Source organism: Phycodurus eques, chromosome 21 (assembly GCF_024500275.1).
Source record: "Phycodurus eques isolate BA_2022a chromosome 21, UOR_Pequ_1.1, whole genome shotgun sequence".
In the NCBI taxonomy this organism is placed as follows: Eukaryota; Metazoa; Chordata; class Actinopteri; order Syngnathiformes; family Syngnathidae; genus Phycodurus; species Phycodurus eques.
In genome coordinates, this window is record NC_084545.1 from 10,557,364 (window position 1) to 10,581,334 (window position 23,971).

The following is a 23,971-nucleotide window of genomic DNA, read 5'->3' on the forward strand; positions in this document are numbered from 1 at the left end:
TATTTACATACACGTAATGTGCATTTGCGCTCTCATATGTGATACAAATCTGAATGTGATGTCCAACATTCTTGTTTGAATGTGTTTTCTCAAAATTCATTTATTAAGTTTAATACCTGAAAAAAGGCACAGTTTCACCAAGGAGTTGGCGTTGACCTTATTTCCTAAGTGTAGCTCCATGAAGTAAACAGCTCTGACAAACAGTCTACATAGCAAAGATAACAGGTTGAGTTCCACTAGCCGACCAACCAAACAACCACTAATTGCACACTTATCTGGACAAAAAGTACACCATTAGGGAGAACATTTTTCTGTTCTGTGGTTCAAACGAGAGGAACCTCCCAAGTAAACCCATCATTTATGTAGTTTCCCTTTTCATCCATATATGCTTTCAGTCAGTAGAGGTGCCTTATATGCCCCCTCCAGTAACATTTATTGCCCCTCAAATGAAAACAAAATGTTAATAAACAGCAGTTTCGCCATTGACAAAAGCAGCTATAAAAAGAGGCTGGCAGTGAGATCATGAACCTCGTCATCACCGTAGCGTTGAACTGGAAACAATGGTGGCTGCCTCGCTGCTTCCCTGTTTCCCACTCTCAATTGGAAAATCAATGAAGGGGTAGAAAATCACACTTGAGTGGAGAAGTTGAAGAAACTTGGACTCAAAATGGAACCATAAGAGATCATATGATGTGATAAAATGAACCATTTTGTTACACGTACAAATTCATCTCATAATTACTGTCATGATTCCTAAATGGTCAGCTGCATATTCTGGGACGGGCTCATCAAGCAGCTGCCAGACGTGACATAAACCTCCAGGAAGGATTCCTTTCCTGTCCAATGACCATGTAATTGTTTCGCAATGACTCACCGCAGTCGTCATTCATACAGATGTGTCATGGTGGTAATAACAATAGAGCGCTCACAATGATTAAAAATGACAGGGACCTAAAAAAAAATAAACATCCAAAAGCTTGAACTCACAAACCATACATACCATTAGGTAAACCTGTACAATCTAATGAGATCTGGAGTCATCAAATATTCTACCTTTACAGAGATACGTATGCTCATTTCACAACATTTAATATTGTTGTTATAGTTTGCAGTGGTGTGGACTATATCATACTGAGATATATTTGTAATCTCTTCCCATATTTATCTATGAGAGTAAAATATTCAGATGAATTTCATTATGATGGGAAAAGTACTGATACAGCTCTTAAAATTAAATTGTACAAGCATTAGTAGTGAAGTGGTAAGTGTAATACAACCACACCTTTCCCATAAAAATGTAACAAATTTGTGTGTAATTTGTTGTGAGACTACGTCCCTCTGTGTGAAATAATAAGACATGGAAGACATACATAATTTAATGGTCCCAAAGAGCCGCATGTCTAAAAATAAACCATAACAATGTCAGGTGACTATTGTAATAAATGGGAGGTTGTGATGGGGGCTCAAAGGTCCTGCAGTCCTTGAGTAATAGTTTTTATTCAAGAAGATTTAATTACACTGTCAAGTAATGGAGCTACAGGATGCCCCAAACCAAGGAACAACTAATTCTGTATCCCGTCAAAGAATAGAAAACCAAAGAGGCTGCTCAAAAAAGAAAAAGAAAATAATGAAAATAAGGCAAAACATGCTGTTTGCATTTTAGTTTGCCAAAATCCTTTGTCTTTTTCTTATTATCATAAAAAAAAAAAATATTATTACTATTGGGATAAAGCTAGCATAATGGTTTGCATTCAATGGAAGGTCAGATCTTTGATTAGTGTATTTGATACTTCAAGGGCCATAAAGCATTTCCAGAAGTTATGTTCTATTTCCACCAGCTGCTCTTTACTAACTTTGAAGCTCTGCTCGCTTTCTGATTTCTCCTTTTGTTGTTTTCAGCGGGGACAAAATGTTACTTATTCAACCAGCATTCCTATCACGAACACATTCCCCAACATTGACGAGGAGGGTTTTTCAAAAAGTATTTGATAACTTTTTTTCCCAGAGCTCAGACTGCTGGCTTCTTGACAGCTCAATTAAAAGCCAATCAAGCATAGAGAGATATATTGTCAGAGAATTGTGTTGAGTTTCTTTTCCAGAACACCCATTTTACCATCTTTTCATACTATATTTACGCAACAGTGACTATGCTTAGTGTAAAATACATATCATGTAGCTTGAGTAATGACGAGACCCTTCAATCCTACAGCTGCTTATATACTGTTTAAATATAATTTTATAATTATTGCTCCAAACACATGCAAAAATATCTCATTCAAATACATGATGTGGGCTGAAGCATTTTGATCTGCTTGCATATTGTTACAAGCCTGATCACAACACATTTGTCTTCCTCCCTTTCAGGTTGCAATAGTGCACACAGAGTTGTCAGTTTGCCTCTAAGCTTGATTATTACAAAGGAGTATTCAGACCACACAGAAAGAACACAAGTCAAATTGTTCAGGCCGGGCTGATTTTCTTTTAACGACTCGGTGTTCTTTCGTCCCATATGTATTCATTTGTCTAGACAGTATCCGTGCTGTGTTTGTGGACAACATTCACAATGTTGGATTTCCGAAGTTCCAAAAAGTCTCCATAAATGCATATTAGAGTCACTTTTCACTCCCTGTGAAGTGATTCACTCATCGAGCGTGATTCAGTATTTAGGGGCTCGAAGCTGTGCACTGCAAGTAATTACTAAATGTTCATTATTGGTTTATGTGTAAACATCAGTAGTTTGCCCTGTCCACAAGCTGAAGTAACTGCCGAAAGAACTTTCACTCATTGTTATTTTAGTTTGTTTGTTGTTATTTTGGCCTCTGGGCTGTGGAATGCAAGCACCCAGGCAGGCAGTCTTTTGCTCCTGACCCTTGTAACCTTGGTCTGTTAGTGCAACCACTAGCTTGTTGTTCTTCCTCTAACAAGCAGTCATTAATAAATCATGCTTTGCCCATTATCCAGGCTCCTACTGTCTGCCAGTCTATATGAAAGTTATCCGCAGTAACCTCACTGTGTTCAACTTTCACATCTTCCAAGCCATTCTACTCAGGTCCAACAGAACTGTGAAACAACCTCAATTCCTTAACATTACAGACTGACTTTATGGCATTAATAACTTGTTAGTGGAAGCTCCATTAACATGTAAAAATTGTTTTATAATTATTTCCATAGTATTTCGAAACAATTCTTTTATCATGACATCCTCTCTTGATAGCATGTATGATTCAATGGACTTTATAGATTTCGGACTGCATGTGGTGATTTACAACGCGTTAACGCTAGGAAACTAATTAACTAACTTTCGCTAACATAAAAGCAAACAGTAAGTGTGACTAGCACTCTGTAACATGCACTCTTTTCTGTTCGGCTCCAAATGCATCAAGCGTCATTTGATTTAACCCTCCAAAATGCTCAATAGTTATTTACTAAGAATAAGCACAAACATACATCTGTGCCTTTAGAAGCAGTCCTAAATGAATGGTTCCATTTTGGTCATTCTTTCCTACACACACATGCAAACACCAAAGTCTACATTCATAGTTGTATTTAAGATTCAAAGCAGACTCTCTCATCATGATTTGGAAAACCGGTTGCCCCATGCCCAAAAGTAATGCACTGCTGTTTCAGTAGCATCTGAAGTCAATTACTCCTCATTAATGTCCGCTCAGCCTATCAAAGTAGAGTTGGAGCTTAGTTAGCAAGCTTCTTCATAGAGCATATGTTTAAAAACGTTTCAGTTTGCACACCACTGCCACTCAGTTGTGGTTTAGGGGTTGTTCCCTGGGATTTGTCTTCATTTCATTCATCGGATAGTGGATTTGTTCTTTCTGATTACTGATTACTCTACCTTAAGCCTAGAGTAGCAGTCATTGCAAGCAATGTAGGCATTCGAAATATATTTTTAAAAAGGCACGAATGTCCTTGCCACATAAACCGATGCCGGCCGACTTCCATAAGGGTTTGTGTGGTCTTCGTTTCCTGAAAGTGATGGTCATGGTCGTGATCATGCGTGATGCTTGGCTGACACAGAATGTGATTCTTTTTAAGGGCTGAGGCAAGTCAATGACTATTTTTGCTGAGCATTAGCTCTGAGAATGTATACATGTGACAAATATATAAAGAACAAACATCCAACTGCACACTCTCTCATTCTCCAGGACCTTCTAAAATATAAAATAGCCCATCGGTGATCCATTACAGGTCATGATTACTTCATAAAGACTAAGAGGCACTATATTTGATATTCAGTCTATATTTCTTACCTTCTTACTGGTGAATTTGGATTTGATCTGATTACACAACTCTGTTCCTGTAAAGATTAAATTTTTATCCAATAAGCTTGTGTCATACACATCAGGAAATTAAGTTGTCATCCTGAGTCTTTTTCTTTATTACATAGATATTGTCATTACATGTTATTAAATTCCTGCTAGCAACCCTGGCTAGAAATGTTTCTGATTGGGGGGTTTTCTTTATGTTAAAAACATTTTTTCATTTGAATGTAAAAAAAAAAACGTATGTTAATCTGTGTTTCGAATATCCTGCCATTCTTGCAATAGCTGTGAAAATATATTAGATTATCAACCTTTTAAATGAGTTGCTGTGTTTGTTCTGATCCTGAACTTCTCAGGTGGACCTTGGGTTCTTACGATTTGTCTCAGCCATCGGTACACAGGGTGCAGTTTCCCAGGAGACCCGGAGGACTTACTTTGTCAAGTCCTACAAAGTGGACGTCAGTTCAAATGGAGAGGACTGGATTACACTAAAGGAGGGCTCGAAACAAAAGGCAAGCGTTTTTCTCAAATGTATTAGGTACACATGTCCAATATGAGTGTTAATATGAAGTGATAATGTACTCTATATCCACTTACGTTTCCAGTTTGCTACAATACATCCTCCAGATGTTGACAGTACAATAATAGCAGAGTAGATAATGAAAGTAGTTTATTTTTGTGACTTCTCTGCCATGACCAAGTCACAGATACAAGCAACATTTGGAATGTCCCAACTCCAACAGACCAGCTGATTTGAATTATGGTTTGCTGCATGTTGCCTCCGTGCGCCACAAAATGGGAAATACCCTGTCATATGTCCTCTAACGTGCAATTATCCACTCTGCTCAGTGTGGTCATCCAGCCACTGCGTGTGTGTCAGCGGTCACCTTTTACTGAGCATGCTCGTAGTAAACTGGAACCAGGGAGGAGATTTTCCAAGGAATGTTGCATCCGTTTGTGTTTGGCTCTAGTCAGTTTGTAAAAGGTACAGCAATGACAAAAGACTTGACAAGCAACACTTTAATGGAATGGTTGTTGAGGATGTCATGTTTGCCCAGCTGGTAGAGGAGGATCCAGGAGAGTGAAAACAACCAGAAAGAGGGAGGGAGGAATCGCATGCTCGACCGAAGTGTGGTATCCATTGATTGCTGATCAGCCGGTCAAACAGAGCAGGTTTTGTCCATCTGGATGCAACCACCAAAGTGTGTGTCCACAGGGTCAGTGAGTCATGTTTGACATGTAAATATTTTTGAAAGAGCATGGAAGCGATACTTTCTCCTCAGCAAAAGGGCATCTAAACCATCATGTTTGGGCACACAGACCACTGGGTTTGCTTCCTTTTTGTCCTCTCTTAAGTACACTGGCCCTTGTGTGTAAAGTGCTGGTTGCATGGTACCACAATAAGACTCGACCATGTGTTTTCCCATACTCTAAAGTGCTTCAGTACAGAATGGGCACCATTTACCGCCTGCTGAGGTTGCAGTTTTGCACTCTAGGAAAAGGAACTTTACATTGAGCAAGCTGATGACATTTAGGAGAGTTCATGACTTTGTTACTGAGTCCCTTAGTGGTGAGTCCCTTAGTGACATGTCTGACATCGTTAGGACAGAGACTGCATGGACTAACAACTCAGTGTAATTATGTTTTAGGTCATGTGAAATTCACCAAGCTTCAATGTTTTCTTTTTCTATTCTATTTTTCTACCACCCTGCTCTTCTTTGATAGATTCCCCTCTATGCCCTCAGTTCAGGAGTGTTAGGGGATTGTATGGTCACCGGTGAGATTCAATTACCCGGAATGAACTGTGTTTTTTGGCTGGGTGGTCAGCCTCCATATATGGTGCTAGTAAACTGACTGAGTACCCCAGGGCAAAACTGTGACATCCCTGACCTTTAGACAAGACAGTGCAGTAAAACATCCACGGATCTGGAGCTAGAGGACAGAAAAGGGCATCTTTGGTCAATTTTGTCCAGTTAGTCTTACGAATACATCCTCGGGTTTCACAGGTCATAGCCTACATGTGTTGCACAGGAGACAGGCGAACTATTTATGAGCCACCTAAGTTCAGGTCTTTTACTCAAGCAAACATAACACTGATACCATAGTCACTTGGTGTCATGTGGATTTTAACTAACTGAATCCTAATGTTATAGTCATTAGATTCATTTGTATATGTAACCCTTTATGTGACGATCATTGAAATAATTATATCAATACAATAAACATATTTCATTGTACAGTAATTTCTTATATATTTGTAATTTTTTTTGGGGGGGGGTGCTTAGTTTAGAGTGAGGTGTTTGGATGATGATGACGTTACTCAAATTTGGTTAATTGCCTGCAAAGAACTTCACTTACTATTTATTTCTTAATATTACAATATCCCGTAAAATATATCGTGAGGGTAAATTCAGCAAGTCAATGATTTTCTTCACTCTTTCTGACAGGTTTTCCAAGGTAACACCAACCCAACAGACATTGCCAAAACGATGATGCCCAAACCCACTCTGACGCGCTTCATCCGCATCCGTCCTGTTACCTGGGAAACAGGCATTGCAGTGCGCTTTGAAGTGTATGGCTGTAAGATATCAGGTTAGTGCAGTGGCGATCCATCCATGACCGACATGCACACAAACATGCAAACACTCCTCTGCTGTGTTTGTCACTAAAGCTGCATCGAAAAGTACTTCTTAGAATGTGAAATTCAAAATATCTTCGTTGTTGTTGTCTTGCTGTCTGTTGTTGCCTCTGCCAGGGTGACTGTTTTATCTATTCAGCATATCAACCTGCATTTTATAATGATAGCTACAGAAAGTTCTAAGTAATTTATATTTGACACTTTAACCCCAGAAATATAACTTGTACATTACAAAAAAACAGCTGAACAAAACAAAAATGGCAACTTCAAGAAGGTAGGTTTTCTCAAACCAATGGTGGTCTACCTGTAACCCAATGGTGTGAATCCATCTCAAAACCATCCGCTTATACCAATTGCTAGGTTGTGAAATCAGTGCATTTTGTTTTGTGTTGTGGGCAGGGCATCTCTTACCCAACAGATGGGTTAATAATTTGCTCTAGTTTTAATCCAATGTTGGTTCAAATTGACCAAACCTCTGACCCAACTATACCAAACCAACAACTGAGTTTGACCGAGTATTTTTTAGTGTGTAACAGGGAAGTGATGCATGTTGGGAGATGAGCTATTCATGTTATCTTGTCTTTAGATGTACCTCATACAATATGAATGGAGCTAACATCTGCCAGACAGAGGGATGGGCTTTATACGGTCCCATCCCTCCTGCTGATCTGGTCTCAGCTTCCTCTTTAGCTACAGTCTGTTTCTCTTGCAGAGCTTTGATTTTGGCAAAGCTCCTCTTGTTCCCTTTTCTAGTTGATGTTATTTTAATGAAACTGGCAGTGTATACAGTATGTCGGAGTGGAAGGCTTTCATATGGCTCAAGCACATCTGCTGGTTACTTTGTGAGTATGTGTAGTAGTTTACATGTATACACACTTGGGGCAAAATAAAAGCTATTTTTGTTTCTGGTTTTAGTTATCTTGGATAAAGGAAGGTTTAGGATCCGTTGTATATTGAGCTGAAGAGCATGAGTGTTGTGCACTTTAAATCTGTGGCTGTTTGTATGATTGCAGAGTGCATTGTGGGTATATCAGTGTTGCAGCTGCGTCGTGTGTTTTTCGGGAACGTAACCAAACCATGGCACAGAGGATGTAAACACATCACAAGACTGAAGTCACCACAGGGCCTCTGAGATGACGTCAGCACCCCTGGGTGCTCAGAAGACACTGCCAGCTCGATGGCATTAGTACAGCACATGTGGTGGGATTGGAGTTGTGAGGCTCTTGTGGCCTATGACTCACTCTCTTCTATTTGAGGTTAACAATCTCTGATAGCAGAACTTGCTCAAAGAAGTACAAATATAGAGTATTGGGGAGAACTGAGTTTGTTAGTGATTGATCTTTGATTTTTAAGAAAACTATACACTACAGGAAACACTAGCATATAAAACACAGGTATATGGTAATTATTTGACATCAGAAGTGCTTGGGCCTCATCGTAAAGTTGCAGCTACTCATTAATATCAAGAATATCCACCCTGCTGTTAGTGAATATACCACAGTTTATAAATATATGTGATGAACCACTGAGGCTCCAGCCAAACCCAAAATACGACCCATGAATTTCTGGATCGCCATCTCCACTAAGATGTTTGTTCCTCTGGGTGTGCCAGTTGCACAAAGTATGTCATCAGAGAGGCTACAGCTAAAGTCCATCTAAACTACTCCAGAAGCCATATAAAGCGCAAATCAAATCATTTCAGATACACTCTCAAGCACACACACCTACAGTACACCCTTCTACCATCCTCTTGCTTCCAAGATCATCCTTAGCCAAAGGTTATCTCCTGTGATTGCTGAGCTCCTGTGGAGACCTTCTTGAGCTCCATTTGGACATTTACACCAACAGAATACAGAATCAGAGATTTCTCTCACGGATCTGCATAGGAGTTGCTTTTAGATAACCACAGAAAGAGTCTGAATGAAGCCTTGTTCTCAAAGTCTTTGCTCGCTTTTCCCAGATGCAGCTATGCTGCTTAGTTGTGCTGCAACACAGTGCAGACTTTGTCTCCAGCAGACACAGAAGATATATAATAACGTATGGATGTATTCCTCTGTGGGAGTCAGAACTGCTACAACTGGCCCCTGCTTCAGCATCTGGGGATATGCTGGAGGTCAGGAGAAAATAGGTCCTCTGTGTCCTTCTTGGCCTCCTGTAAAAAAGGCAAAGATATAATGGCATGTGTTGCATTAGGGTACTGTATCAAAGGACTGGCTTTACCTTAAATATGATTATTTCTTCAAGTGCTGAAATATCCGGTTACAATAAAGTTAGGAAGTGCAGTTCCCCTCAAAATAATGTATGCGAATGCTAAAAATTAAAGGCATGAATGTAGGACTATACACTGTTAATACACCACAGCCTTAATCCACACACAGGAATCCCCAAAGACAATATGAGCAGCATAGGGATGACATCAGGGCCGCATGATTAGGCATCAGTAATTATTTTGATGTTGTTGTGACATAACTGTCATATGACAGATTTTCTCTCCACAAAGAAAGATAATAGCTTCATCGCCTTGACCAAGCCAAACTTTTGTGTATCTGAATTCAAATCTGTTGAATGCAAAACATTTAGCATTTGTTGAGATACAAGAACAATAATGTAAATGTTTACACAATATCAATGTTATACCATTTTGATGACCTTGGATGTGTCTAAAACCCAAATATTATGTTTAAAAATGCACATAACATACAGTACAGAACAGTATACTGCATTTGGCAAGGTAAAGCTGGTCTAGTCATACTCCATTCATAAATCAAATCAGTCGTCTGCCACCATCACCTTTGCATTGATAATCTGTATGTCAACATTCGAGTTAACTTATTAAGTTGGTAAATAGAAAATGCGACTTTCTATAAAAAGCATGTTAAACTAAGGGATGAGAAAATGCTAAAGCAATTGTTTGCATTTAGAAAGAAACAAAAGATCTTCAGCTATATATTTAAATAAACATATGCAGTATACAGTATGAATATGTGTACAAGAAGGGATGAGGCGGTAAAAGACAGAGTCAACAGATGTCCCCAGCTGTGGAACAGAAGGTAAATGAGTGCAGTCACAGTTTAAACAAAAAGACAATGCTTTTTTTTTTTTTTTTTTTGCAAGATTACATGTGAGTCTGTGGAGGAGGGTGGAGGGAAATGAGAAATGAAAAGAAATAGTGCCCCCAGAATGCAGGAGGTGGAAGTGCCAAGTGAGTGGGGAGTTTTAATTGGCTGCCTGGAGACAAGCGCCTCTGGGCAAAAAAAAAAAATAGCTTGCATGAGATCTGTGGACAAGGAAGAGAATAGGAGGGGAGATCATAGTAACATCACAAAGAAGAAAGTGTCCTCACAATGACTCTGACACTTACCATTACCCCTGCACAAACTTCAAACACACAGAGGAAGCCTTGAAACATGCCCATATTCTTTTTTTCAAGGAGTTTCAATAATGTTTTTCTCTTTTAGAGTACCCATGCTCTGGCATGCTGGGCATGGTATCAGGCTTGATCACTGACAACCAAATTACTGCATCATCTCACACCGACCGGAGCTGGGTACCAGAGAACGCTCGTCTGCTGACGAGCCGGACGGGTTGGACCCTGCTGCCTCAGCCCCAGCCTTACACCAGGGAATGGCTACAGGTGGACCTAGGGGAGGAGAAAGTGGTGAAGGGATTAATCATTCAGGGAGGGAAGCACCGTGAGAACAAGGTCTTCATGAAGAAGTTCCGCCTTGGCCACAGCAACAACGGGTCTGACTGGAGAATGATTCTTGACACCAACGGAAACAAGCCAAAGGTACAGTATTAAGAAATGTAACCAATTGTTCTGAAATGTTTTCTTGCATGCCCTCTTTGGAGGAAAGCCAAATTGACATATCTGCTGCAGAAGTCATTGAGATTTTCTTGTTACACCCTAAGTATCACAAACATCAAGGGTGCAAATATAATTTGCTTGCCCTAGTACTTCATTGTATCAGTAGAGATGATATCAGTTATCAATCTAAACAAATCTTATCCCTCAAGAGAGACAAATGTGTGCATGGACATCAAGCTCATTAGTCCAAATTATAAAGAATGTACTCAGTTTCCCAGTTTTCTAAGTCTTTCTAGAATCAATCCGAGCAAGTTTCTGTCATGACTTGAATCAATTGAGGATAAGCACCAGGAGTTATTCCCACTACTGTCTTCCCTTTTAGTATTCTGCAGAACACACTCAGTTCAGCTCTTTCAGTGGCAGCAAGAAACTTCACCTGAGGAGTAGTTGAAGGGAGTGGGGAGATACGAGGGGAGGAAAGGATATCCAAAATCCTGGCAAAACCAAAGATATATTTTCCACCATCACTGCATACACAGTACACAAAAAAACACGATAACAATGTAGACCATCGTTACAATATACACTCACTGGAAACGTTATTCAGTGTTTTTGCACAATATAATGAGAGCCAAAACAAGACCTATATCAAGAAGTCTGCCTTAACTTATTTTAATGCTATTTTTCAATGGTGTGGGCAGGGAGTGAATGCATGAGAACACATGTAACCACACATCTCCAAGTGGAACTACAGCAATTACGACTTCAAGTGACCATGACACAACATAAACTATCCGGAATGCTTAACGGCTGATTTATGAAGGAGATGATTTGTGTCCTCTTGTCATAGTTTGATCCCGTTTCTCCTCTTTTGAGAGGTGTTTTCATGAAGAAAGCGTTTACCATCCAGCATTAATTGTTCATCAGAAATGTACTGATTTCACAATCACCCTGTGTTTATTTCCTCTACTGTTTTTCTCTGTCAGATTTTTGAAGGGAATAGCAACTATGACACTCCCGAGTTGAGGACGTTGGAACCCCTGCTGACCCGCTTTATCCGAATCTACCCAGACAGGGCCACCGCGACTGGAATGGGCCTGCGACTTGAGCTCCTGGGCTGTGATATTGAAGGTAAACAATCCATCAAATTACATCTAAATTACAAATTTTCAGCTTGGTCGCATGATGCGCAAAGAGGGCAAGTAGGAATATTACCTTTATTCAAGCGGGAAAAAAACTATTTCCGGCCATGGTTATGACTTCTCTACAAGCAGTAATGATATTGCCACCAATAGTGGTAAAGTGCCACTGACAGTGAAACCTATTCCCACTCATGCTAATGACATTTCCAGCTGTGCTAAAGTTTCACAGTAATGATGCTTTCACTCATCATGACCTCATCTTTCCCATCGACACACCGTGAGTACCATCGGTGCACTTGTGACCTGCGTATGATTTTGCATATTTCAGGTATATGTTTTCATATCTCTGTTATACACACAGGTGAGCCATCTATCATCCTAACTAATAGCATGACTATAAGTAGGTTCATGTCTTTGCAACAATCAGAGTTATTTAAAGGTGTCCATGAAGGCTCCTTATGTTGATCCCACAGCTGTGGAGCTTCTGTTCTGTATTCCCACAAGGGACACTTGTCTTGTCTCCCAGTTTCATCAAAGCTGCCCCTATTGCTCATCACTTGTTGGGGAAGGGGATCAAATAGATGCCCACCTGGCCCAGCTGGATTATAGCAGCCTGGCATCCATCAAACTCTTCCCAGTTCCCGTGCATTATTTGTTCTTTCCAAGGGCTGCACACATTTTCCCTCCATTATCTTTAAAATTACCTTTATTTTTTTTATGCCACTGCCAAGCTAATAGCACAGAAACAGCTTAGCAATATAACAATATGCACCAGGCAAGCCCTAAGTGGATTTACATATTGAATTTCAGGGCAGCCCATTCCGTTGTAAGCCTCATTGACTCCCAAACAGCAGCTTTAGTCAGATGATAATGCTTGTTTTCAGTGTTAATGCCAAACACACACACACACACGTATAGCAATGGCCAAACATGTTGTAACAGGCATGTACACACTATTACAAAAATACACAGGTGCAGGTTTGTATGTGTGTGTGTATGTGCACGCACAACCAGAAGGGCTAAATCCTCATTTCAGTGAGAGGCTCCCTTGATGCAGCACTGACCCCATTTCTGACCTTCTCCACCCTGAATCTGACAGGGGCTGATCTGCCTCATATTTCATCTAACTGAAGAAGAGGACACACACACTACACATGCACACACACACACACACGTGCAGGGAGTTTACCTCAATTTATCTATGTCTGTCTTTATCGACACTTCCCATCTTCTCTCCTATTCCTCTTTACTCACTCTGTAATGTTTTGACCCATTCCTTACATACTGTAGCCAGTGCAGATGCGCACATTGACACACCTACACACACACGCACGCACACACCGTAGCAGAGAAGCAAGAGTGGTTCTGGACTTACCCACATCCAAGTGTCACAGGATCATAATGACAGGCTACTGGGGCCACCAGCCATCTGAAACCCCGTTCTATGTGTTTGAGCTCCTATACCTTTGGTTTAACTCTATTTATAAAAGACACCCCAACAGAGGTACATATGCATGGAAGAATTGCTAAATGGGCGCTCGTTCATAGCTCGGGCAAAGTAGCTACTGTAATTCAAAATCCAGAGGAATATCGGCTATGGTTAGTTATTTGTAATGCAGATGGTCAGTATTTTCGCTGGAAAATTCTAACGTCTAAAAGGTATGGTTCAATTCAGGTTGTGCATACCATTTGTAACCCTGATTGTGCTTTCCACTGATCTGTCGATGGAGATGACCAGTAGACTAGGAAGTCCTCTAACCTTTTTAGTCCCATACAATTGCTGTTGGTACTCAGTGAAAGGGTGTCAAAAACGTCTGGTTAAACATGAAATCAATCCATTGTCTTTCATTTTGTTTGCCGCAGCTCCCACGGTCCCTCCTTCCACGACTCTTCCTACCAGTTCTCCATCAGACGAGTGCGACGACGACCAGGCAAACTGCCACAGTGGCACAGGTGATGACTACGATATCACAGGTGCTAACTTCGCCCTCATGAGACTGCAACTAAACCCCCCCCCCCCCCCCGCCCCCCCCCCCAACCCTGTCTCTCTTCTTTCCCTCCACCCTTCTTCAATGGAGTATGCTCATACCTCATTAATTTAAAGTTCCCGTGCTCAACCACAGTTTACCTGAGTTCCTTACACTTGCAAACACACGTGTGCACCTATGTGTGCTCTCTGGCTTGTTACAATTTTAACAGCACCCACTTTGTAATTCCCACCTCAGTAATTTTTTGCTCCTTTCCAATGCAAGCTGAAAGCAGGGGATCAGTACTTTCAGATCTCTCACACGCACACATCTGCTTCAAATCTTTCCAATCCTTTTATCGCTCACCTTGCTGGTCCTTCCCTCAAGTGCTTTTCCTACTCACGCCTATTGGCCTAATTTCCCACTAACCCAGTAATGCTCTGAGCCTGCACTGCTGCCTGTACTCCCCATTAACCTGCAGTCTCCAATGAAGAGCATGACACCATCTCAGCCATGTGTTGAGGAGGTTGTTGCATAAGTAACTGTAGAGAGGGCAACGTTGTTGCATCCAGCATGGATGCATGAAGTGCATGGGAATGAAATCAAGGTCAACTCATGGCTTCATTTGGACAACTGTCCTAATGTGTTGCGTTTTTGCAGGTGGTACGACAACAGAGACCACAACGGTTGCAGCGGATATCATCCCAGGTTAGTTTCTGCTCCTACGGATTCCATTGGTTAACAAAAAATATAGTTGACAATGTTTGTGTGGTGCCACCATGGGAAAATATTTACCTACTCATGGTTTGTTTTGCATTAATTTCCATTCTGTTTTATCGTGCCTCATAAAGTCGTCCATCTACTGATGTATGTGTGTTATTAAATTTGATGATAAGCTGCTCAGAGGCCCCTGCTGAGGCAGAATGTGTGATGCAAAGATGATTAGCACGGCCGCTCTGCTGCTGCCTCAGCGTAATCACTAATCACCGGGCTGGCACAAACGTGCACATACCGCACACTCAAACACGGTAACGCAATGTGCTCAACTGAGACTGCTTTCTGGCTGCATGCACTCATACTTATACACATTGCATATAGCATGTTGATGGAGGTCAAACTAGTAGTTGTGCCTCAGTCTCACCTAATATGTCATGCACCCTAATCATAAACCTTACTGTTAATGAGCTTTGGCAAGATCTAAATATGGAACAAAATTGCCAAAGTCAGTTTAATTGGGAGTGGGAGTTCTATTGGTAATAACATGTTTGATGTGTGATAACTGCATTCTTTGTGTTCAGTTGGTAAATATAGGCGTCCAGAGATTTATATCATGCCATGATTGAGACCATAGCGAACATCTCCAGACAGAGTTCTTAATACAGTTAAAAATATATATATATTTTTTAAAAACACCAAAGCAATAACACCCACATATTTTCTGGCATCTATGGAACCTTTTTTTTTCACAAGTGTGGCATGTGTTCATGCTGAATGCCATTGTTGGAAAGGGGCCCCGACACTGTTGCCATAGTTGTCTTCAAACCTCAAGTCCCCGCTCTCATTAAAATCCACAAGTCTCTGTGGATAGCTTCTATTGAATGTAGCTTTTAAATAGATAGCATGCCAGCAACTCATTTGTTCTCTTGTCACCCATCTGTATGCACATTCTGAGGGACCCCTCCCACTATATATTTTTCTTTTTAAAAACAGTAACTTTTTTTTATAAAAATATGTGCATATGTATATTATAATAGCAGAGCAAAACGTTGGCCTTTGTCCTTTCTGATCCCCAGAACTGAATTAATGGTTATCCCTTCGCTCTGGGCTGCTAGGTGGTTCAAAGCACACTTTCCATAGTCATTTGCTGCCCTCTACTGTTTCCAGTTCAATGTAATAAGTGGATGAAGCTGCACTCTCTATCCCATTATGTTCTTACGTAATTGCATGACTACAACCAGGCCTGTTGGGAGATTCTCTGTGAGTTATGAAATGCGGTCCAATCGCTTTATCTTCTAAATACATTTGCAGATTTTCTGTGGTTTGCCTGCGACTTTGGCTGGGCCAATGACCCGTCCTTCTGCAGGTGGACTTCTGAAGACACTGGCTCTCGGTGGCAAATCCAGTCTAGCGGAACTCCCACCCTCAACACCGGACCTAACATGGACCATACAGGTGCTGGCTCCACTCTTGATATTGACCATATACAGTAATATATACCGCCCTTTTGTGCCTCACTATATCTTATATTGTAGTCAGTGAATATATATTACCATTTGGTACTGTTACAATGTGGCATATTAAAAAAAAAGACCTACAATGTTGGGCTTTTGAGACACGTTTTTTTATCCAATAGGTGGCTCAGGAAATTTCATCTACACCTTGGCGACGGGTTTACAAGAGACAGAGGTGGCACAGCTAGTCAGCCCTCAGGTCGACTCCCAAGACTCTGAACTGTGTGTGTCATTCTGGTACCACATGTTCGGGTCACACATTGGTACACTACATATCAAACAGCGCAAACGGACTGTTGATGGACCCGTTGACATCTTGCTCTGGACCATCAGCGGTCACCAGGGTAACCGCTGGAGGGAAGGCCGTGTTCTTCTGCCACGTACAAACCGGCCATATCAGGTAAGTTAAACTCTTTTGCAATTTAAACAAACAAAAAGGGTTTTTACCATCCTCTCTATGAGCTTCACTTTTTGTGCTTTTCCCATTAGAACATCATGTAAAACGCAAATGTCTTTTGTGTTCTAGGTGGTGATTGAAGGCTTGGTAGAGAGAAAGAGCAGGGGAGATATTGCAGTGGATGACATTAAGGTTCTCAGTGGCCTCATTGCAACAGACTGTAAAGGTGAGAGGTTCACAATACAGGACAAAACTAGACATTGAAAACACACTGTGAAATGTATATGCTTTTTGGCCGAGGTTTTTACGTACATTCTCTGTTTGGACAGATCCAGATGTTCCCACTGAGCCAATGCTCCCAGAGGATCACTTTAATGAAATCAGTAAGTCATTTTGTTTGGAACTGTTACATATACATAACGTGGAAACGCTAAGGTTGAACACAATATGTTCTGGAACACTGGTAGACTTCACACTCACTTTTTTGCGGGGGGGGGGTTGATCCCATAGAAAATAATGACAAATTGTAATAATTCTTTCTCAGGCTATTATTAACTGTGCAGTTTATTTTTGTATTTATATTTTTAAAATCAAGAGTATAAACTGTAATCCAAGTGTCAAAGTTAACCACTATTAGCAAAATGTAAAAAAAAAAAAAAAAAAAAAAAAAAAAAAAAGCTCTGTCTTAATTTTAAAGGTCAATTGTCATTAATGTGCCTTACATACAGCATCCTCTAGATGGCTTAAAAGATTTTAGTAACAGGTTTGCATTTATGTTGTGAGTAAACAAAATGTTTTAACCATTACAAGGAAGACATATCAATGAAGTCATACCAAAACATCTTATTTAAAACGTATTATATCTGTTATTTCTGTGATGGGTTTACTGGCAAACATTTCAGGGTGTACCCTGCTTCCTGCCCGCAGTTAGCTGGGATAGCCTCCAGCATACCCGTGACCCATCCATCCATCCATCCATTTTCTGAGCCGCTTCTCCTCACTAGGGTCGCGGGCAGGCTGGAGCCTATCCCAGCTATCATCGGGCAGAAGGCGGGTTACACCCTGAACTGGCTGCCAGCCAATCGCAGGGCACATACAAACAAACAATCATTCGCACTCACATTCAGACTTACGGGTAATTTAGAGTCACCAATTCATGCATGTTTTTGGGATGTGGGAGGAAACCGGAGTGCCCGGAGAAAACCCACGCAGGCACGGGGAGAACATGCAAACTCCACACAGGCGGGGCCGGGGATTGAACCCTGGTCCTCAGAACTGTGAGGCTGACGCTCTAACCAGTCGCCCACCGTGTCGCCAACCTGACCCAAAAGAGAATAAAGCCATTTTAGGGGGTGCTCGAGTGCTTCATAATTCATAATTAGGAATTACTTTTATTACAGCTGCTGTAACAGTTTGTCTCAGCTACAACTATGTATAATTTACACAAGTGCATGTTTCTGTATTTGGTGCATGCATTATTTGAAATTTCATGTCCTCCAATTCTGTAACGAGCCACTTACTATTGGCCTTACAGTTTCTTATATTTCAACTCATATTGCTTCATTTTCAATCCCCCTCTCCAGTTGAGGAGATCACGGAATACCCGGACTTTGTGGAGACCAACCAGATCAGTGGAGCTGGCAACATGTTAAAGACACTTGACCCTATTCTCATCACTATCATCGCTATGTCCGCCCTGGGCGTTTTCTTGGGCGCCATTTGCGGTGTTGTCCTTTACTGCGCCTGCTCGCATGGAGGCATGTCGGAAAGGAACTTATCAGCCCTGGAAAATTATAACTTTGAACTTGTGGATGGCGTCAAGTTAAAGAAGGACAAACTCAATGTACAGAGCTCATACACAGAGGCGTGAGACCCAAACCCACACATTCTTGTGACTTTGTGATGTGCACAGGTTTGAGAGCGTGCACGGGACACACTGTAGCTACATCTTCTCGTATGTCCATACGAGAAGGTGGACTCTAAGGACCGTCCATTACCCTCAGCTTTCTGGATGAGGGACAGATTCAGGAACCGACGGGAGGTTTGAACTCATCCACGCATTTCTCAGGAGCTGCAGTAAAAATAACCTATCAGTAGGGGACACTGTGTACAAAAATAAATACAGAAAAAAAAGATGTACAGATACGTAGATGAAATTTTAATTTTCTATTTTGATTTTCCATTCATTTTTACAATCGGATGCTGGTGTTGAGACCAATTTATTAATAATGTTAAGAGTATTTATCATTTTCTGGAAAATAAATGATTTTTGTTTAATTTGAGTTCATGAAGGTGAAGAATTTCAAGTTTTGAAATTAAAATCCTAAATTAACCATATCTGGCAAAACTATAAATTTGCCCATGTTATGGCATACAGGGTGTGCTCATAATCCATGAATCTGATATATGTACCCACCCCCTTTGAACCTCCTTCACTCCAAAATGAAAGTCACATCCATGGGAATTTATGGGTCTGATAGTGCCTTTAGTACATATCGGATGGTCTTTTTTTTTTTTTTTTTTTTTTTACTGTACTTTGCTTAATTTATGATGAAGGGCAGAAAACAGGGGCACATGATCATATAAGTACCTGCAAAATGGTATCAAATCTATCAGTCTGTCACATCCTTGTGTTTTATTTGTTTGTGTCTGAAAACCACACACTGTAAATATGTTTTAATATATTTTATTGTCTTTTTTTAAAGAAAGTGATAAGAAAAAAATCTGCCTTTTTTCATTGTGTGTCTGTGTGCAAATCACGAATGTGTGTGTAAATACAATTTCCTGACTGTGTTGTGGATGGTGCAGTGTTAACGTTTCATTTGACATTTTTTGTGACCATGTTCCAATGATTCAAACAAACATTCAGGCCAACTGTTATCAAAACACCCACTTCATTGAAACCATTGAAGGCTGAATGAGTAAAAAAAAAAAAAAAAAAAAAAAAGACTGCAAAACACACTCTAAAAACTGAAACAATGAACTTCTGGCGCTTTTCAACATCCACCTAATTGCATTATCATCTGTCTCTCATGTAGCTCTCATAACATGCTAATTTTGTTGGTAGAGCCACCAACATACCAAAAAAATGCAACAATCATTTTTGCTTTACCACCTCTAAATGTCACTGTGGATTGCTCACTGAGGAAAAGCTATGTGAACAATGCAGCTTGTGTGCACTTTGTTACTGATAGAAATCTATTAAAAGGGGTGAACTGACGAATGGTGCTATAATTACTTTAATCACACACACAAAGCAGTAGGAGCCATAATAATGTGATGTCAGAGCTGTTCTCAGTAGAATGGAATGTTTGGTGAAATGGGGGATTGAGTGAGGTCACCTGATTCAGGTTACCTGGCCTCCATCACTTTACCAAAGGTTGTTGATCCCTCTTTTTCTTCACTCCGGGGTCTTACTGTCATTTTATAAGACCACAGATCACCACGAGTCGGCATCAGACGCAAAGGAATAAACTAAAGAGAAACTCAAGATGGGGATAAACAGAGAAATGTAAAGAAATGTAACACTGTGTTTTTCGATGGCTTTTTAAACAACAAGAGGCTCAATATCACCTTGGTGTGAGCGCTCCAGAACCCCCACGGAGATTTTTGTTTGTTTGTGAGTGGTGGGAGGATGAACTCTGGGGGAAATTTACAGCATCAGGGCACAATATCCCTGCAGGGGACCCACAACTCTGTAGTGTATTTTACACACACACACACAAAAATTGACCGTGAGAAAGCATACATCTTTTGCAGTTGTGTGATTTGTGTGTTGTGCTATGGTGAACACATTCTCAGCTTGTTGCTTTCAGGATTTAACATGCCACCTTGCTCCACCGCTAAACATCATAACATCTGCGCTTTCAGCTCTAAAAAAAAATGTGTAGCTCCAGCAACATCTGCTGCTTAAGTAGGGGGGAAAGAATACTGTAGCGTGGACTAAAAAGAAACAATGTTGCACTGATAAATATTATATTTCAAATGCTTGTGTGTTTCTAGTGAATATTTGCGAAGAAAAACAAGAAAAGAAGTCAAAAATACACAGTGTTGATACTTTCATGTTTTTATATATAATTTCAGGTTATGTGATATAATTCTGAAATGTAAAATACTGAGATCTTTTCATTATTGAAAAAAAAATAGATATTCCCACTTTCATTTGAATGGCATATAATTGCCTCAATTTGTACTGTCATTACAATTTTGTGCTTCTTTTTTTTTTTTTTTATAAAACAAGAAAAAACTTTTTTATTTTCAATACTGCTTCTGTAATTTGCTGTTGTAGGGGAAAAAAAATAAACAGCAACGCCTTAAAAAGAGAACATTTGTATTGTGATTCAAAATGCTGATTTATGAGAAAATGGTGTAAGATACATGTGTTCATTCTATAGATCGCACCATTCAAAGACAGATAAAAGAAAAGGTCAACCATTTTTTTAAGTTTGGTTGTTGATCCTTCACTATGAAATTTCAGGAAGAATCAGCACTATAAGTAAAGTCATGGCAGAAATTTACCCTTTGGGAGTTTATTTGAAAAAGAAGCATGTCAACTTTTTTTTATTATTATTAATAGGATGTACCTCGAGAAAGGAATGCTGTGTTTGTTTGCACTTCTTGAAAAAAATTACAAAGTCTGTGATGTGAGGATTTACCACCACTGGATGTAATCAAAGGTCAAAATGATTGCATCGTAAAAAGGGCGTGTACTGACCACTAATGAGACACTGATGTAAGCTTTAGTTTGTTGGTTTTCATGGTAGCCTGTCATTTGAAATCAGGCATTTTCCCCCGAAAGACATATGGCCTTTTGTGGCACATAAATACTGTATTATCAATCACTTGAAGTAATGAATCCGTTAAAATAGTAATTGCAGGCGCCAAGTAACAAAGTAATGGACATTCCACCCAGAAATGTTTAAACTTTATACTCTTATCGCTTTGGTCAGGACACACACAAAAATCTCCAAATATGTGTTTTTCGGCGAATAATGACAAATAAGAAAAAAAAAAGAAAAGCACATTTGCAAAAGCCACTCCTTTCCCATTACCTTAAAAAAATTTCGCCCCAACCTGTAAAAATACAAATTACTACTTTGGTATAAGGGATTTGATCATGTTTTTTTTCACAAATGACAGCTTGGTGGTGGCGTAGCCACTTCTAACTAAAGGGACCGACCGGGAACCAAACCCCCGTCAAGACATTTTCTCACAGGTAAGTGGAAACTGGTAAGGTTGGGTTGTGTTTTTGTTGTGTGAGTTATTCAGCAAAATATTTACAAGCTTTAATTTCGTGACTAGCACAAATCCAGCGCCGCGCTTGGTGTAACTTTGTGGGGAGGCGGACTAAACCTGGTTTTGGCAATTTCGTGGACTGGTGTAAGCCCAAGTAATTGAAAAGTGGGACATCTGCACTGGTGTGGGAGTCACCATAGCCGACTTCAGACAGCGCAATGGTCTCGCATGAGACGTCTTTTACTTGCGGAAGAGGACTCAGCGATCTGTGCCTGACTGGAGCATTGTAAATATATCTTGTCTATCTGGTTCCCTTATTAGAACCAGATAGACAGCGTATAGTATATAGGGTATAAACAGCTTTATTATTCAAGTAAATCTTGTAAACTCAAAATTTGATTGATTTTGCACTGAAAATATCAAAATATTAATTAGTCACGTGTCAGCTGTATTATTCTACCTGGTGGTGTTGTTTTTCTTCTATTGACTGTGGAACGTGCTAAGTACTGCATTTTGTCTTGTTTGACTGCAGTGGCCAAAGCTGACCACAAGGAGGCGCTAGATATTAGAGTATTCAGCAGATGAGCAGTTACCAGTAGGTAGTCGGCAAAAGAGTACACATTCATGAATTCGTCTAATTTGTTTGTAGTTCTGTTTTGTATAGAAGCATATCCTAAGGGTGTGAGAGGTGAGCAGATATTTTGTGAGATGTGGGTCCACACTCAACAAAATGCCAGTAAATTGCACGCCATTCAATCCTATTTAACTCTACAATTGCCTATAGCTAACAGGGGATTTACTTTTTAACTTCTTTTTTTTGTAACCTTTGCGCAAACTTAAAGCTTTTCGCGCAACCTTTCCCATTTCCCCCCAAATTTCCCCTATCTAATGTTTACGATAGGATGTTGTGGATATTGTTGAAACAAGTCAACTTTGGATTTGCCTGAGCTGTGATTGCGTTGCTAAACTTCTCTGATAACATTTGTCAAATGTCTGACTTCCTGTTACACATGATGCATCGCTTCATCACATCCTGCCCCTAACTCTAAACAAATCTGCCCTCTGGTTTGGAAACTCGTGCTAAATAACTGTGTACATCTTTTGAAATTCCTCATTTGTTTGTTGTCTGACATATTGGTGTTATTCTGGGTTCTATATGATCTGATTTTGCCTATGAAACATTACCTTTGTAATACCCCTCAGGACTTTTGTTGAAAGGAAAGTGATACCAAAAAAACAAAAAAAAGCGAGTGTACTTTTCTTGGGACAAATCAAATCCTGAAAGTAAAGGGCAGGAATAATATAATAACTGCAGCGTTTCCAGCCCTTTAATGCAGAGTCAGCGTTCTACATGTCTCATGGGGGTTAAGCTGCATTCTCTGGTTAAACACTCCTTGGGGACTAAACAGGATTCAAGGCCCTTCCGGAGTTGATGGTTTGTTTTCTTTGGGATTGTCCAGTGTGTGTACTTTGCGCATACAGAAATGTTTTCTATGAAGTTTTAAAAATAAACATATCTCCAATTATTATTTTTAACTGAAAATGATATCAGACCTTAGTATGTGGGTATTTATGGAAAGCCATTTGAGCAGTTATTTGATATCCTTCATATCCAGCTTATATCCATATATAGTAGGCTCTTTGTCCTCACCAGTAAGACAGCGCACGAGTGAAACAACTGCCAGTAATTATTTTCCACTACTAGTACCACTTTTGGCCTACTGGTACAACCTTAGGCTGAATATCAATGATATTGAATAAGTGCTCAAATGGCTTTGCATGTATTTGGCATCCTTGATATCAAATAAATGCTAAAATAGCTGCAATATCCTTGATTTCCACCTTAAGGTCAATGAACTAGTAGGCTCTTTGGTGCCAATCTTACTATTACTGGTACTCGACCAATTAACATCTTTCACTTCACTAGTAGTTCTCGTAGCATGCAAATGTCAACTAGTGCACAGTTTTACGTTACTTGTAACATACTGTATGTAGTTTTCCTACTAGTGCACCAAAGTTACCCTACTTTGCAGAACTGCACTAGTGGAAGGAAGTAGTAGAAAAACGTTACGCAATCATTCTACTAGTGTGCTTTCCATATGCTTCTGCTTGTACTGTATATTGTTATAAATTCCAAATGCAAAATCATCCATCCATCCATTTTCCGTACCGCTTATCCTCACAAGGGTCGCAGTCGTGCTGGAGCCTAGGCCATCTGACTCTGGGCAAGAGGCGGGGTACACCCTCAATTGGTCGCCAGCCAATCGCAGGGCACATAT

General features: G+C 40.2%; 1 protein-coding gene across 2 annotated transcripts in view; it reads left to right on the forward strand.

The window, feature by feature from the left end:
- The window catches only part of nrp1a (neuropilin 1a), a 53,753-nt gene extending 34,077 nt beyond the window's left edge, over positions 1-19,676 (forward strand). The window contains exons 8-18 of one of the 2 annotated variants that reach the window (XM_061666249.1): positions 4,631-4,786; positions 6,722-6,866; positions 10,371-10,702; positions 11,707-11,851; positions 13,726-13,836; positions 14,490-14,537; positions 15,858-16,001; positions 16,183-16,460; positions 16,587-16,683; positions 16,787-16,840; positions 18,041-19,676. In XM_061666249.1, the coding sequence (XP_061522233.1) occupies positions 4,631-4,786; positions 6,722-6,866; positions 10,371-10,702; positions 11,707-11,851; positions 13,726-13,836; positions 14,490-14,537; positions 15,858-16,001; positions 16,183-16,460; positions 16,587-16,683; positions 16,787-16,840; positions 18,041-18,327 (1,797 nt within the window). In that variant the 3' untranslated portion in view covers positions 18,328-19,676. The remainder of the gene's footprint in view (positions 1-4,630; positions 4,787-6,721; positions 6,867-10,370; positions 10,703-11,706; positions 11,852-13,725; positions 13,837-14,489; positions 14,538-15,857; positions 16,002-16,182; positions 16,461-16,586; positions 16,684-16,786; positions 16,841-18,040) is intronic. The other variant, XM_061666250.1, reaches the window with a different exon arrangement.
- Positions 19,677-23,971: the final 4,295 nt, after the last annotated feature.